This window comes from Sitophilus oryzae, unplaced genomic scaffold (assembly GCF_002938485.1).
Source record: "Sitophilus oryzae breed Bouriz unplaced genomic scaffold, Soryzae_2.0 scaffold_1614_pilon_pilon, whole genome shotgun sequence".
Lineage (NCBI taxonomy): Eukaryota > Metazoa > Arthropoda > Insecta > Coleoptera > Curculionidae > Sitophilus > Sitophilus oryzae.
This window is the reverse complement of record NW_022146297.1, coordinates 2,911,145-2,929,918: the sequence shown is the minus strand read 5'-3', so window position 1 is coordinate 2,929,918 and position 18,774 is coordinate 2,911,145. Positions and strand designations below refer to the sequence as shown.

General features: G+C 32.7%; 1 protein-coding gene across 1 annotated transcript in view; it reads right to left on the bottom strand.

Moving 5' to 3' along the window:
- Positions 1–18,774, bottom strand: part of LOC115880085 (limbic system-associated membrane protein-like) — a 548,835-nt gene that overhangs the window by 406,952 nt on the left and 123,109 nt on the right. The window contains exon 2 of the mRNA XM_030897216.1: positions 12,232–12,339. Within this exon, the coding sequence (XP_030753076.1) occupies positions 12,232–12,339 (108 nt within the window). The remainder of the gene's footprint in view (positions 1–12,231; positions 12,340–18,774) is intronic.

Genomic DNA, 18,774 nt, shown 5'->3' with positions numbered 1-18,774 from the left:
TGCTTATCGGTAACGAACCAGTTAAAGTTCAATATGATGATGGGTATCTAGCGATTAAAGACGAAAAATTTGAACTGACGAGCGGATTATTGAATCTTCTTACTCAAACCCAACCTGCTGAGTACTCTGTGGTAGATCTAGAGAATTATAAGTTTATACTGTTATTGACAAACGCGCATAGACGTCAGTTTAATCAGGATAAACACATTAATTCAAGCAAGAGCTGGAAATATGTAAATATTATTTCTAAACTATTTCCACCGGCAAGGAAGAAAGGCGAAAGAAAACGTACTGTGAAACAACAACAAGGAAGTCAGGATATAAACGAACAAGTCTTAAACAATAGTTCTCCTGCTCTGGAATACTATGATATAAACGAACAAGTCTTAAACAATAGTTCTCCTCCTCTGGAATACGACGACATTAATGAACTGGTTGATAGACTATATGTACTGGATCAGACCCAAGGAAAAAAAGAGGATATTTTCAAGATTTTAAGGGAGCTTGAGCGTTTAGAAGTGGTATATAAGCCCTAAACGTATATATGGTGGTTAACAAGCTACTTACATTCAGTTGACAGTCTAATCTTGTCTGAACAACATGTACGTTATTTTAGCGATAGTGGCAGCGGTTGTTGTGCTTATTCACCCTGCAAGTGGTAAGGAGCTAACACAAGAAGAAGCCCAGACTTTCTTACGATTTCACGGTTATTTTCATAATAACGAATCAGCAGAAGTCCAGAACCTAGAATCATTGGCTGAGGGTTTAAGCGAATTTCAGGCTATATATAATCTGCCAGAGGATGGAACATTGAACCCCCAAACCGTTTCTTTTATACAGAGGTATTGGTGTGGAACTTCTGATAATTACTATACCCTTCGTAATAGCAAACAAGGAAAATGGAATACTAATATTCTAAGATGGACAGTTTACCCTCCATCAACCGCATATCTTCCACATAGACAAAAATATGTAGGAATAACGAGACAGGCTTTCGAAATGTGGTCTGCCAATAGCAATTTGCAGTTTGAGTATGTCAACCCGTACTCGAAAAAAAATATTTCTGTAAATATAGTGATTTCATTTACGGAGGCAAACCATACGTTCCGCAAAGAATTATATAATAGGGATTGGTGCCCATTTCCAACAGGAGGAATGATACTAGCATGGCTATTGCCCCCGATTTAATGTCCACGACTGAGGAAGTTCACATACAAAAAAGTTTAAGTTGGTATTTAGATGAGGAACCGGTCCCGGAAGGCGCTACAAGTCTGTTGAGAGTTTTAACACATGAAATAGGTCACGTCCTTGGTATAGCGCATTCTGCAAACTACGAATCTATAATGTACCCGTCTTTGGTGTTTGAAAACACAACGAAACTATCGCAAGATGATATATTGGCAATTCAAGAGTTATACGGTTCTAAACCGGCAGTGAGAACTACGGTGAGAACCATGAAGACAACAAAAACGATGCCTACGACAACCACGAAGACAACGACGACTATCCCAACGCCGAACACGCAAGGAATCAATTTAAAAGTTCCAAAATTATGCGATTTAAATTCTAAGATGTCAAATACCTCGTTTCTAATTGTGAATAATAAGCTCTATTTGTTTTATAAAAAAGTACGTGTGGATGTTAAATTTAAAACACTAGGGAAATTCAAGATACACCGCTTGTAATAACTGATTGGTTAACATTTTTACATACACCTTTTGAAAAAAATATCGGGTATTTATCAAAAACCAGATAACGAAGTTGTATTATTCAGTGAAAGTATGGTTTATATTTTTCGAATACGCCTCGTTTAGGTTGCTTAAACGCGAGCATTATAATGTTCTTATGCAGAATTATCCAACCATACGAGGGGTCGTCAATTCGTACCGTGGTAAAACGTACTGGTTTTTCGATAATAATATGTTTAGCGAAATTGATGATTGTCGGTTTTTACCTAAAAGCACCGCTCTCATAACTGAGCAATTTACAGGAGTGCCTAGTAAAATAGACTCTGTATTTCGGTACACCGATGGCATAATTTATTTCCTTTATAATGGGCATTATTATGGTTATGATGAATTTTCCAATAGTTTAAAAGTAACCGGTAAACTTAGCTTGGATTTCTTTGGAATATCTTGTCCGAATATTAGTATATTAGAGAAACTAAAAGTATTGTTAAATAAAATTATAACTCAAAATATTGTATAAGTCTATTTTATATAATTATATATTATGTTTCCTAAATAAATATAATTAAAATTATTTCTCGTTTTTTATTTAGTAGAAAAACAAAATTACCCATATAAATCGGTTTAAAACCCTAAAAGAACCTTTGCGAATTTAATTTTTATGTAAAAAAGGTTGACTTACCAGATAGACACACAAAACTACAATGTTTTTGCAATACGTTTGTCTGTTTATTGTAAATTCATTGGAGCGCTCTGATTGGTTTAACTCTAAGAGGAAAATATGCGCACATCGAGCGTTATTGTTTTTGACGCAAACTGAGAGGTGGTTAGCGCTTGCTGATTGGTTGTAAGGGAAAAATTGTGGGGATTTTTGGCTATAAAAGGAATGGATTTTTTCATAAAAGCATATAGTTTTCAAAAACAAGTGTTAATACTCTCGAAACTTCTCCTAGTGTAGTGTAGAGTCGGTAGAGAAAGGCGTCAGTTGTTGCAAGACATTGATACGATGAAGTTCGTTGTTATAGACGTACAAGGATTTTCCATACCTGAATTTGAGGTTAAGGAATTATCCATATACGATGGAAAAGAAATGAAAACCTATACATTTAAACCGAAGATTTGTTACCACGATCTGCCGATACACCATAAGAAGACGATAAATTATATATTTCACAATGTTCATGGAATCCCTTATAATTCAGGTATTTACCCCTATAAAGCGATGTATAACATAATTCAGGAGGAATTGGAAGGTGTCGATATGGTTTTCGTTAAAGGATCTATTAAAAAGGAATTTCTGCTGCGCACATACAACGAAATGAATCTTGGTCCACCCTGTATAGTGAACTTGGAATTTACTTCTGGACCTGTGCCGAAATTAGAACAATCATACAGTAATAATTGTAATTATCATAGATTAGAAATATGTTCTTGTACTGTAAATAATGTTCATATATTATATGATTATATTATAAACCTGTTAACACAATAAATTTAAATCTATTAATATCTAGTATTTTTTTACTTATTAGCCTGTACATTATATATTAGCTCATTTTACTGTAAACCATTGTCTTGTTCACATCGCTCTCATCATATCGTTATGGATAAATCAAGTGTATTAGAACCAATAATTAATGTAGCATTAAACATTTCCGAGAACCTGGCAGAAAAGCAAATTATTTTCCAAAGTACAAACAAGGAGAAGAAGAAGATTCAAATGTCATATGAAGGTTTTTCAACGTTTCTGGACTTTGTTGATGAAAACGTTAATAGTGGTTGGTGTGATAAATCTATAGAAATTGATGGGCATTTAAACATAACTTATGCTTTTGAAGAAGAAGTGAAAGAGCTGATAATTCAAGATAGGAAATGGAAAACTTATATTGATTGGGAGGATGATTGTATATTGTTATTTAAATACTGTTTACCTATTTTTTATAATTTACTAGATGAGAGAAATGTGGAAAATAAATACACAGTGAAATGAAAAGTTGTTTTATTTAGAATACTCTAAATCATTTTTTTATATAATCAGTCTTGTACAATATAAAAAAGATTGCAAAATGTTTTTCAGTACTGTTAAATACATGTGTAAAATAAATATATATAATAAAAATAATTATTTATGTTAGGAAAAAATTACTAAATTTGAATGCAGCTATTGAAAAGCTTAAATCAAACAGTAGACATAGTATAAAACGTCTAAATTTGTATACAATATAAATATAGTAAGCTAAAATATATTGAATAAAATACTCTAAATAAAATACACTAAAAATATAAAAAAATGACGTAAGACAGGTTTGACGTTTGACAGGTTTAACGTTTGACAGGTGACAGGTTTAACGTTTGACAGATGACAGGTTTGACGTTTGACGTTTGACGTTTGACAGGTGATAGCCCCCCAACAATGTAGCTATGCCTTGACGCGGCGTTGGGGCTTAAGATTGTTTTTGTAGTAAAATTATTATTACGAAAGCAACCAACTAAATTAGCTACACACCTCGTATATTAATCTTATTCTACACACCTCGTATATTCCAAGTACTGGTGTTATCAGTTGTTTCCTGTTGGCCTTCACATTATATTTTTAGCTACAAAATCATCTGTTTGTTTCTAACTTTTCATGGTACTGCATCAAGAAAATTACTGTGTATTTTCAGTGCGTTTAGTGAAAAGGGCTATTGAAGAAGAAAAAGGGTGTAAGTGCATGTGTTGAGTGGCTGGATAATAATACATATAAACCTCGTAAGTACGTATTTTTAGTAATACGCTTTGTTTTTTGATTTAATACTCTTAAATTTATTTTCGTTTCGATAAATATTAAAGTTTTTTACATTACAAAGGGTTTTTCTGTTTATTTCTGCCGCCGCGCCGTCACACCTAGTTTTTTTTTTGGCGCGCTGATTTTGACGTTTGACTGCAGCGATGTTTACCGAAGTTAAACGATGGGCTATTGTCCTTGTATATATTTTTAAAAAAATTCTGTTGGAGCTTGCGCTTAGAGCCACACCTAGTTGACATAGTTGACGTTTGATTTAATACTTTTAAATTAATTATTTTTATTGTTAGATTCTCAGAATTGTTTGCTTTTTTAGTCTCATCTCTAAATTTTATTCTTATAGCGTTTAAGTACTTGTACATATTTTTTAAAATTTTTCAGTTGGAGCTTGCGCCTAGAGCCACACCTAGCGTCGATTTTGACGTCAATGTTTGACAGATGACGTTTAATCTCTGTTTTAACAATGCCTTTTTGTTTAATGCTCTTAAATTAATTAATCGTTATGTTTTGCATTAGATTTTTAATTTTTTTTCTATTTATTTTGGAGCTTGCGCGCCACACCTAGTAATTTAGCGTCAATGTTTGACAGATGACGTTTAATCTTTTAGTAAAGAAATATCTTTTGGTGTAATACTCTTAAATTAATTAATCGTTATGTTTTGCATTAGATTTTAAAAAATTTTTCTGTTTATTTCAGAGTTTGCGCGCCACACCTAGTTGACATTTGACGTTTGACTTAATACTTTTAATCTTTTAGTAAAGAAATGTCTTTTGGTTTAATACTCTTAAATTAATTTCAATACCCCACAATCGTTATGTTTTGTATTATAATATGTACATATTTTTGAATTTTTCGGTTTTACTTTGGAGCTTGCGCTTAGAGCCACACCTAGTTGACATAGTTGGCGTTTGACATTTAATCTTTGTTTTGATTCCCCAATACTCTTAAATTAATTAATCGTTATGTTTTTATAATAAATCATTTAGCTATACGTATATATTTATTACTATTTTGCTAAACTATCCTATAAACTATTAATTAGTGGGGCTTGCGTGCGCGCTACAAAAGACAGTGCCACACCCCAACGCGCTTACGATACCAACCGATGTTTGCCGAAGTCAACTTTGTTTTACCTAAACTTTTTCCTTTTGAATTACATCTAAGTACTTTGCGCTTATTAGGTCTTATTGTTAATATCTATAGGTACTTACCTTTTGCGCCGTCGCCGCCGCTGCTGCCGCCGTATCCTCCTCCTCCTAAACAGAGCTGATGTAGACGGAATAGCTATTGTGTAAGTAAATAATATTTTTTAATCTACGCTATTATTTTATTTTTGATAAATTATTAAGTCTTATTAAAATGATGATGAATGTGCTAACATTTTTATTAAATTACTAAACAGTCTTTACAAAATGGTGGATGCGCTAATAAAATTTAATTTAATTAACCTATATATGTTGGGGGCCTCCTGAGGGCGCAGGACTAAGGTATGTTAGGTATATGGCATATGATGAATGGCGCTCGTATATGGTATTTGACTTGTGTACGAACGTCGTTCATTACGTGATCTATACCTTTGGAGACAGCTTAGACCCCAGGTGCCAACGCCCCCACCCAACGTATGACGTAAGATTTATTTGCTTTCTGGATTGGTCATAGATAACTCCTCCCTCAGGTTCTGGGCTTTCTCATTGGTCGTACAGGTAACGCCTTTTCAATTTTGATTCGCCGGCAAAATCTTATCTTTTACTTATGAAGCTCGCCCCGCCCCTTTACCCATTCCTAGGCCACGCCTACTTCTGTCAGAAAAATTACCCCCACCACTTGGGTACCAAAAACGACAGAATGGACCTTCATAAGAAAAAGCATGGGATTTTGCTGCCGAATTCCCCTTGCTTATCTACTATAGTTTTTTTCTTTATTCTTTGTATATTTTTGCTTCCGACGACGGAAAGAGATAACTTTCCGAAACGTTAAGCATTTTTTTTCTTTGTTAGGCAAATTTGTATTACTGTAAACATAACTTCTGACAAGCAGCGTCCGTTTAGGTTTAGCGCAGAAGTGTTTACAAAAAATAATTATTTTATTTTGTAGATTTTCTTGCAGTGCAGTGGCGAAATACCCATAAAGTATTTTTTTGGATAGAATAAAATTATTTGGCTTTTTAAGCATAAATCGCAAGAGGCTGCGCTTACTATATAGCGGCACACAAGACAACGAAAGAACCGACGAACTAGCAAGGTAAGGATCATTGGAATGCTATCTTGGTCCAAAGTCAGTATTGGTAATACCGAAAAATGATCGGCGGTGCAGTAAAACTCTGGGTCAAAGAATAGCGGGGCGTCCAATGGGCCAGACAGGGGCACAAGCAATATATCTAGACCTTCATTCAAGGATTTAATTCTAAAACCACAAAAAACTGCTAATGCTCAGCAGGATTGCAGGAATAAAGTGATGAATGCAACAAGTCTCTTGACGAAATATATGGCTGTCAAGTGCTACCTGAACAAGCTCAACCTGTATCAAGGCAGTTTATGCTGCAGTCTCTGTGATAAAAATCCTGAAACAGCAGAGCACATAATGGTCACTGCGAGGCTCTGGATCGAAAGCGACATTTTTCATTTGGGAAAGCAAGGATAGAACAGGATAACTACATATGCTACCATTCAATCAAGTACATACACAAGCTGGTCCAGGGCACATACAGGGTGAGTTTCATACGATGTTCTCTATGGGTATCTCGGAAACTACTGGAGATAGAGAGTCGGTTAAATGGGAAAAGAATTGCAGTTTTGTGGGGTCATAAATATGCGCCTTTCAGATTTTTGAAAATGTTCATGGCTTACTAGATATTTCGAAAAAAAACAATTTTTCTCTATTTTAAAAATTGTCCCTAATTCCATTATAATCATAGATTTAGGAAGAACAGATATCACATTGTGAATTTTAACCCGATCAAACAATCGGAGGTTGTCTACGTACTGTAAAAACCAACTGAGATAGAGAAGGCAACATTGCCACATCTCAAATTTGCGCCTATCTACTTTGATTTGCAGAAAAGGTGACTTTAAAACCTTCACCGGATATCAATAAATCTCAATTTCTTAATTAAATTAATAGTTTATTTTTAAAGAAGCATGCGTAATAATATGGTTATTAACCAGAGGATATATGCGTTACTATTAAAGGACATGTTTACTGTTTAATATGCTGAAGCGTCTAGAACTATTGGCAACGTCGCTGCTAGTCTTCCAGAATGAAAATGAGCCGTTCGTCCCACCACCCCTCGCGACGGCCTTTGCTCCGTTATAGCGTACTACGTTTAGCTTACGGTGTGTTTGAAGTCGGAATCAAGTCCGAAGTGAACTTTTCAGTATTTTTCAGTAGTTTTTGTTTTTGTTTAACGTACTTTTGAATCTCCGAATTTTCAATATGGTACGACAGTGTCAAGTGTGTGGAAAAATAAGCTCAAATTACCCGAATTTGTCTTTTCACAGGTAGGTACAAATTTCCGCCATAATTGTACATAGGCGTCCCACAAAGGGAGCCCTTACAATTAAAATAATTTCTAATTATATTTGTTGAATTTTTATCTATTAAAACAAGAACGTAGTAGCCGGTAATTGAATTATAATTCGTCTCAATTACTACCTAACTATTGTAGATCATAACAAATTTGAATATAAACGTTGCTCTAAATAATTTTTAGGCTACTAGTTTTATACATACCTATATACAGAGTGACCCAGGCCTCCAAAAAAGCTTTTTACCTATTACGTTTTTGGTTTGTGATTTTTATTTCAATTTTTTTCACAAGATGGGGGCCATTGTAACGCACATTTTCAAAATATTTTTGTCAACATACAGGGTGATTCAAACCGCAATACATATGCTTAATACAGTTCATGAAGATTGAGACATTTAACTAAAATTTGATTGTCTGATGAAGCTACCTTTAAAAGTAATGGGTTTGTAAATAAACGTAATATTCATTATTTTGCGACAGAAATCCCATACTGTAGCACACAGATTTGATACATTTAATGATAAATGCCTTCTATTGAGAGACTAAAAGGTAATTGCCTCGTATCAGAGCCATCATAATACAAGAAGAAGACCGAAAGTCAAATCTTGTCTTATATTTTCAAAAAAACACAATTTTCTCATTAAATATTGATTTTAGGTATAGGAAGTTATTAATAATACAAGATTAAACAACTATTACACAATACTTCATAGGAAGCTATCGATTGCGAACTATAACTAAATCGTTACTAATTACTAATTTTGAAAAGTTCTTTTTAAGATCAGAAAAGCTAAAACTAAAACCTAAACTATCATTTGAGATTAAACGGGAAGTTCTAAATAATGTTGCCTATTCTAAACAAGAAAAATTTATTTATAAGTTTTATAACATCTCTAATTAAATTTGGACGAAAAGAATATTTCTGTTTGCTGTAAATAAGTTTCTCAGGGAAAATACGTAAATAAAAATGACTTTTTAAGTCAAAAAAAGTCAAAAGGACAAGTTATTCCAAAAAAGGACTGTCGTTTTCAAAAAAGGACAGGTGGCAACCGTAGGTATTTCTGGAATGGAAATTTAATGGCAAATCTACAACTTTAGTTTGAAAATATGTTCCGGCCACCTATGTTTACAAAATGTCTAAAATGTGCTTTACCATTGCCTCCATATTCTGAAAAAAATTGAAAGAAAAGTCACCAACCACAAACCTAATATAGAACTGTTTCAGAAACTTGAGTCACCCTGTAAATATTCAAAAGTAACTGAAAGTTTATATAGAAGTAACTGAAAGTTTAAATTGAAAATCGACGTTGAAGCGACTTTCGAAAACTACCTACTAACGTTTCAACATAAGTATATATGGGATATTAATTATATTATTATATTAGACCTTATAACAAAACTCATCTGACGAAAAAGTGTTAACGCAGTATATTAATATGAAGTAAAAATTTTACTAATTACTTTACTTTTATTTTACTAACTAAATTTCTTCCAAAAAACGATACGCCACTGGCCATTAGAACAATCCAAATGCGCCTAGTTGCCGGGGTCGGAAATTTTAGACTTCTCTGTCTCTTCTGTCCTTGTTTGACACATTGGGATGTTTGATACACTTCCAACGAGTATTTATGAATGAGATGTTCGGTCTATCTTTATAATGTCTTTGATTATAATCTATTTTACACAAAAAGTTTTCAGATAAAAGTTGTAGATAATCACATCCCTAAAGAGTCTGTGTTCTCCGGTTTTTTCTAAAGCCTGTCATTTTGGACATATGACACAAATATATGATTTTTTAAATGGAAACCATAGTTGGCCAAGACTTCATAAAAAGCGCCATTTTGTAAGCTTTTCAGCGATATAAGCTAGAATATGTTTTTTTTTTCAAAAATTAGTTATAGCCAATTCTTATCTTCCTTGATTAATTTAACTTAGTTGGCATGGTGTCCTTATTTTGTTATGATTTAAAACTTATAAAAAGACAAAATATAAACAGTTTCACATGTCTGAGAGCAACGATGATTGAACTTGTTTCCATGGCTAACTAAGTGAAATTAGTCAAGAAAGATAAGAATTGGCTATAACTCATTAATTTTGTGAAAAAAACATATTATAGCTTATATCGCTGAAAAGCTTAAAAAATGGCGATTTTTATGAAGTCATGGCCAACTATAGTCTCCATTTAAAAACACATATGTTTGTGGTATATGTCAAAAATGACAGGCTTTAGAAAAAATCGGAGAACACAAACTTATTAGGGATGTGATTATCCACAACTTTTATCAGAAAACTTTTTGTCTAAAATAGTTTATGATAGAATTATAATCTATTTTATGAACATTTTCAAAAATCTGAAAGGCGCATATTTATGCCCCCACAAAACTGCATTTCTTTCCCCATTTAACCGACTCTCTATCTTCAGTAGTTTCCAAGATACCCATAGAGAACATTGTAGAAAACTCACCCTGTATATTAGATGCCGACATAGAAAGGGGACAATATGCCTTACAGGTCTCAGCGATTCCGGCATAAGACGGCTTCTTTATGCTATTTTTGTTTAAGTCGGTCCCAGACACTACGTGCATTTGGCGAATGTCGAACATTCGAATTATGTACTGCGGCTTCGGCCACCTTCCCAGACGCTACGTTATTTGTAAAAATGTGTCCAATGACAAATATTTCCCGTAGTAGAGCAACGCGTAGGGGAGCGCGCCGCTAAAACAAAAAACACGTAAACAAATATCCGTAACGTCTGGGAGTAATTCCGAAGTTGACTACGCCGCACTACGAGCTCCTTTGATTCGTGCCAGTTTACCGACAACCGCCGGGAAAATGACGAAGTACGAATCTTCGTCGAAGGTACATTGAAGGCACTTAAACACGCTACGCGAATAAGCTCGAATACAGAATATTCGCCAAATGCACATAGTGTCTGGGACCGGCTTTATATATTGATATTAACAGATACCTACATAAAATATTACAACATTTGTTCAAATCCCATGCCATACTTAAAATTCTGAAAACGAATATCTATCCATTTTCCTAGACATTTAAACAAAACTTACTTGGAAACAAATAGAAGAAAATATCTGAAATGTTCTCCAACTTTAAACGCTTATTTTCCTTTTTGAAAAATTAAAATCAATCAAAATTATAAAACTCGGGACGCTTAAGTCGTCTAAATTTAAGTGCCAGACAGGATAAACTTTTTATAACTGTTTAAATGCACCAGCTCTCAGAACTGCCCGGATAGATTTAAACTTCATAATAAAGCTTTTTAGTGCAAACTTTCGCGGCGTAATAAATTTTTGAATCAGGACCGGGTCGAGCTAAAATTTCCACTCAGAAAGTTGTGCAAATTGAAAAATTTCGAAACTAAATTTTGTACTTTAATTTGTTAATATACGTAATTTCAAGTACACTCACCGGCAAAAAAAAACCGGCCACTAAAAACTAGTCCCACTTTCAAAGTTTGATTTCTCGCGAACCACTCATTAGATTTTGATGATTTTTTTTAAATTGTAAATTAATTCCTTCTTAACGGATGCTCCGTCAGAAATTTTTATTCCGAATTCAATCCACAACATCCGGAACCCACTCGCCTGGTGAAATTTCCCGTTTCCATATACATACCGATTCCAGTCATTTTTGACTGTTGTTCGTGGTATACCCAGGGTATCGGACACATTGCGTTGACTTCGGCCATCCTCAATTACAGCCACAATACGAGCAACATTCATCACAGATAATGGCATTTTTTAATTTGACAATGATGTCGCCTTCATTATTTACACATAAAACTTTCTGCCTGCGAAGCATTTTTCCGAGACGTTCGTTTTAAAACAGCGTATCTCCAATACAAAAAGAGTTAATATCGTGATTAAAAAAACAAAATGCTCACGAAAGATGAGGCTACAATGTGATTTGATTTAGCAATAGCTACTACAGCTGCCGCACCCTATAGGGTGTTACAAAGTTCGGGCAAAAAACTTCGTCCTATTGTTGTGCCCTGGATATGCTCAAAATAAATTGGGAATAAAAATTTCTGACGTAGCATCCGTTAAGAAAGAATTAATTAACAATTTAAACAAAATCATGAAAATCTAATGAGTGGTTCGCAAGAAATCCAACTTTGAAATTGGGACTAGTTTTTAGTGGCCGTTTTTTTTTGCCGGTGAGTTTATATTGCCTACATATTTAAGTCGATTTAATATAGGCTATAACTTACCGAGATTTTGAATTTCACAGGGGAGGACTACGGTGTCTCCAGTTACAACTTTGAAGGTGTTCCCTCTGGACACGAAGCGCGGAGTGGGACTGTTTGAGTATATAGAACCTGGAAAAAATGTTAGAAATTAGTTTAATGTATTATATTATACAGGGTGGTCCGAACTGTATTCCAGAAACTACGGCAGCATATTCTGCAGATAAAAATAAGTAAAAATGTCCGTATATCCTAAAATGCTTAGTTTTGGAGTTAGAAAAATATAAATGTTTCATTTTTATTTCGATTTTATCCAAATAATTTCTGAAGTAACGTCAATATTTGGATGAAACTTGGTGTCTGGGAATTTTATGACATTGAATTATTTTGAAATTTGATTTTGATGTCAATATGACTTACTTGTAGAGGGCGTCACATACATATTTTTAACTGGTTTGAAGAATAATAACTTTTCGTCCGTACCTGTATAAAACTTGTAATTTGGTTAGTATTTTGGTTTGAACATTTTTTTCGAAGAAAAAATTATGATTAATTTCAAAAAAATTAAAACTTTTTAAATTTATAATTTCAGTCAAATAATTATCTACTCAACATATTCATTTTTAAAGAAGGCGTCCATTCTTCTCAAAGAGACCTGGTATAAATTAAAATAGAAGTAGAAAAATTACTCAAAGTCTCGGTCTCAACGTTTATATAATGTATCACGTGTTTCGCTCATATGAGCATCATCAGACAAATACAATTAAAATTAATCTACACACACCACTTCACTTTTTTTTTGAGTGTTTTGTTTTAATAAGTATGTAAAATGTGAACGTGTGTGTGGATTAATTTTAATAGTATTTGTCTGATGATGCTCGTATGAGCGAAAACACCTGTCACATTATAGAAACGTTGAGACCGACACTTTGAGTTTTTTTTTCTACTTCTTTTTTAATATTTATTTTTAGTGAATAGTGACATGTATTGACTATTTCAATTCTAAAGATCTTGAGAACGGTTGCTCGTAACGATTTTTACCAAGAGACATTTTTTACTTAAAAAATCACGGCAATGTATATTTTTTCACTCAGTAGTTTTATACAGGTACCGGCGAAAACACATGTAGGTGGCGCCCCCTACAAATAGGAGTCATATGGACATCAAAATCAAATTTCTCATGTCAAAAAATTCCCAGACACCCATTTTCATCCAAGTATTGACGTTACTTCAGAAATAATTTGGAAAAAATAGAAATAAAATTGAAACTTCTACACCCTGTATCTCCGAAACTAAGTATTTTAGGACATACATTTATATGAACTTCTTTACTTATTTTTATCAGCAGAATATGCTGCCGAAGTTTCCGGAATTTGTAATCGATCTGTTTTTCAATAATTAAGTTAATTTTCAATTAATAAGTTAAAAATAAATTTAAATATGAAAGCATTTCTTACAAACATGTTTAAAAAAAAAGTAAACTAAAAAGTAAAAATGAAAACCAAAAAAACTCATTTTGGCGGTCTGATTCCAAGGCGGCTTCTCCTCTTCTTTTAGTTTCAATCCTGAATCAGTGTTTACCACATTAAAAAAAAACTATCCTCTTATCGAGCGATTGTTACCATAGTAGTATTTTTTATGTAATGATTGCCGTGTATTTTGTTTACTAACTCAGGTTATAAGCTTGTAGTATAAAAACTCAGAGTCGTTCAAAAACGTTGAAAAGGTAAGATTTTGACCTACTGTATAATAAATAGTTTAAATGAAAGAAAGGAACCTACGTTGTGTTAAAAATCAATTTTTGTTAGTTTAGCAGGTTCTCACCCACAGGTTCTAAAGCTCTTGTTGGGAGTCTCGAAGCTAAATTTGAAGGTTTGATGCAAATATCTTTAGACTCTGAATTATTCTACTTTTTGTTTTTGATTGCCCTTTTGTTAGCTAAGATATTCGCCCAGTCACGGTCGAAAAATGTTAGTACACTCAACAAGGTGGTGTGTACAACCTTATGGTCACACTGAACCACAAAAATCGGTACGAATGGACAATAAACGATCCATAATTACTCTTAAACTGAAATTATTCACAGTATAAATGGATTCCATTAAATAAGTTGTTATATGATACCTTTATCAGATCAAATAAATAAAGAACAGCTTGAGCACATAATATTACGACAGGAATATAAAATATATAATATATTTTTGTTAATATTAGTTATATAATAAGGAAACATTTACTTTACCTTCTTAATAAGAATCACCAAAATTTACAAACCAAAATAACATCAATGCGCCTCGAACGGTAGTCTAAAAGCTGTTACATAACACCTATCATTTCTGTTCGTTGTCTGATTTCCCTCTCCTTAGTTTGGAAATATTTTAAAAATCAATAATAATTATTTATGTAGGTATACAGAGTGTCTTAAAACCGAATGTTTTGAATATAAAGAAATACTACGTCTAGGTATTTTTAATATTATCGTCACTCAAACAAGATCGTGAAGAAGAGATGTTGCAATGTAAACCAGCCGAAGAAAAATCTCTTTCAGGTTCGACGCTAGTTGGCGGAATTGTTAAGAGATGGTTATATCCTTTAGAAAATAACGCCTACAATCCCTTCATTTCTCGAAAAGAGTCATTTCGATCTTAACAAACTAAGCTCATAATTATTATTACCGAGTCCCGAAAATACAGAAAGTACCGGGAATTGATTTCGAGTTCCGAGTTTTTGATGAATCAAAAGAACTGGTAAATTCCGGTAACCGAGACCGAGATTTCCCGGTTCTGAACCAGGGTTACTAAATTAAGCAGAGTTCAGCATGTTTACAAATAATTTCATATTGTTTTTCATGTATTAGGTCATTAAGAGCATTATAGGAGTGTTTTAAATAGTGGACATACTATATTTATTTTAGTTTTAGTGTAGTTAATATATTATAATTAATAAACTAGATATTTTTTGTTTATCAAATTTTCCTTAGAAATAGAGATCATTCCTACCTATAACGACCTATAATGTTCAGTAATGTTGTTGCTGAATGATGTATATGTATAATAAATTATTTCGACTTGGTTTCGATATTTTAACATGGTAAAAGAGTGTAAAAAGCTAAAACAATTCTGTTTTCGAATACAAGTATTGCTTAAAAAATGCTAAATTTCAGAAAATTAGAGAAAAATAAATAAAGAGTATACAGGGTCCGGCAATAGTGGGTCGGGCATCTGTAGCTCCTAGAATAAGAAACTTGAGAATTCTGTTTAAGTGCAAACCTAAAGTATGTATAAGTATGTATTTCCGGAAAATATTTTAACTTCTATAGGGTGGCTCAAAAAAATGTGAGTGGATTGGGATGATTTTTTTGAAATGGAACACCCTGTATATTATTGCATTTTTGGCTTTCTTTCAGATTACTTTACATAATCCTAAGATATGAGTAAATCTATTTCGATAGTTTCAGACATATTAAAAAATAAATCAAAAATATATATTTTTCAACCCTTCTTAAAAAAAATATTAAAAATACAAGAACTGTTCTGAAATCAAAACTATATTAGATATTTACTTTAGATGGTCCGTTCTTACTTTGCTATAAATATGGTAATCGTAAATCATACAGGATGTTCAATATTTTACGCCAAACTTTCAAAAATATAAAATAATTTTTCTTCGTTTTTTTTAAATGGAACACCCTGTATATTATTTTTTTATTTAATGGAGAATTAAAAAATGAACATTTTTTGTATTTAAAGTATATCAAAATTTTTAATAGTTTTCCAGATACACGCAGTATTATTTCATAAGACGCTTTCAATGGTAAAATACGAGAGAACAATCATTAGGTGTGGCTTTGATAAAAATTTAATGTAAAAAATGCCATATGAAATACAAAACCGGGAATATCTGCGAAACCGTTGAAAATTTTGAAATACTCTAAATGCAAAAAGTGTTCATTTTTTAATTCTCCATCTATTGAAAAAATAATATACAGGGTGTTCCGTTTAAAAAAACAAAGAAAAATTATTTTATATTTTAGAAAGTTTGGCGTAGAATTTTGAACATCCTGTAAGATTTACGATTTCCATATTTATAGCAAAGTAAGTACAGACCCTCTAAAGTAAATATCTAATATAGTTTTGATTTTAGGACAGTTCTTCTATTATTAATAATTTTTTTAAGAAAGGCTGAAAAATATATAAATTTTATTTATTTATTAATATCTCTGAAATTATTGAAATATATTGACTCATGTGTTAGGATTATATAAAGTGATCTGAAAGGAAGCCAAAAATGCAATAATATACAGGGTGTTCCATTTAAAAAAAATCATCCCGATCCTATTAAAATATTTTCCTAAAATACATCCTAGTACATACGTTAGGTTTGCACGTAAATAAAATTCTCAAGTTTTTTATTTTAGGAGCTACAGATGCCCGACGCACTATTGCCGGACCCTGTATAGAAGAACAAAGAAGAACCTGTTTAATATAGACTTGGTGCATTCTCCGTCGGTGCTGCCACCCTCGGATAATATCGTAAACAACTAGTAGTTACAAATACACGAGTTTAGATAGCGAGAATACGAAAAAAATGTTTATATTTAATTATTCCAAAAGTGTTAGGAAGTATAATTTGTGAAAATTTTAAAAATAAGAATAAAAAAATAAATATTTTGATACCTTCAGAAGGTCTAACTTGTATCACAATTTATTATTCCAGTTAAAAAAGACTTTTTAGATGAGTTCAACTACGGTAGCGAGCATAGTTTTAATCACCGCTCTTGCTAGTGGGGCATTAGTGGGGCTATTTCGGCTATAACAAAATATGTTAAAGGTGCATAGTTATAATTTTAGATGTTCATAAAACATATAATCACTAGTTGGTTAAAAAAAGTATACCATTAATATTGCAAATTATATTTTATCCTCTCATAGTAGGTATGTATATGTCTATTTAATTTTTTGATAATGTAAGGAGCACTTTGTTTGCTCACTGGTTGCGTCGAACTGCTTGAATCCATTTTTGCTTTTGATCAAATCAGTGTGGGAAACTATGAAGCTATAAAATGTTGTTTCGGGAAGTTGAATATCCGGGAAAGTTGAATTATTGAATGGTATTGCACCCAACAATGCCCTAATTACGCTCTCCTTAACGCGTTTACATTTTTTCGGCAATTTTATTAACATTTGAAATTGTCACAAGACAACACGACGTCTAGTTCGAATTCTTTTTCATTTATTTTTTACTACTCGAAACATCACACAAACCTCCTACATGAGTGTTTTATAATCTCAATAACTGCACTACCAAAAAACTAAAATACTTAAATATTATGACAAACCCACGATTTCAATATTATTTTAATGCGATAAACATGGCGGCGCGGCGCGGCGGCGTGAACTATATACTGATAATTTCTGATTTTTGCCGTTGTAGCGCTGCGGTCGGAATTTGTTGAAATCAACTGAAATGCGCCAAGCCTATAATAATCTTGGTTCTGAACCCTAGTTGCACACGGGCGCGTGGCTAAGAGTGCAGTAGTCCATGAATATCTATTACAGTGACAAATCTTTTTAAGCTTTGTGTGTAAAATTTTGAAAAATGGAAACACAATTTTCTTGGCGTGTCACATATCACAAAAGTAAAGACTAAAAAAAATAAACGATGACATGCACGTCTGGTTTCAGAATTAAATTACTATTAACGTACGTAATAACCTTGTATATAAACAAGGGTAATAATAACTAACTCTGGCCGCTATGAGAGACAAATATTTGAATTATGAAATGTTTTATCTTTGAAGATGCGTGTCACCAAAAATGAGCTCGCGTGTCACCACGGCGTGTCATAGGTTCGTACTATGCTTTACCTATGACCACATAATATAAGTACTAAGTATAGAATTAAATGGAAAACACAAATAACATCTAACTATCATAGCATCACTAATAACATCTACTATAACGTGTATGTGGTGATTATTTGTTCGTTCGTTCATGTGATTAAAACAAACCTCCCTAATAATTTATATTTTATTATTTTTTTATTGGCTCTCTGATCGATTTAAAATAGAAATACCTTCAGGGAACTGGTCTGTTTCGAGAAGCGTATAGTTTCTTGAATACAAAACCGAATAAATAAACTTATTTATTAACATAAAACCGAGAGAATCGTAACAATTCTTGTGTCGTAAAATGCCAAAGAAAATGCCTCTCCAGAGGAAAAACTTTTAGCACGCAGCTTCAATAAAAGCGAAAATAAATTTTATAGACTATAACTTTACAATACACTCTAGAATTGCGATTAGACGCCTTCTTAAGCGCCTTAAATTTAAGTAAATGGAACGTTTATGGCTTTAATCAAATTAAAGATATACGTATAACATTCAGTCGAAACGAAATCTGCATCAACAGACATAGTAAATGGAGAAATAAATTTATAATTGATTTAAAGTTTGTCTAAAACACAATTATTTTTTAAACAATCTTCTTTTTATTATGCCAAGCTATCTGGAAGTCAATTATATAGTCTGTTCAACGACAAGATCCATGACAAGTAGTTTATTTTAGT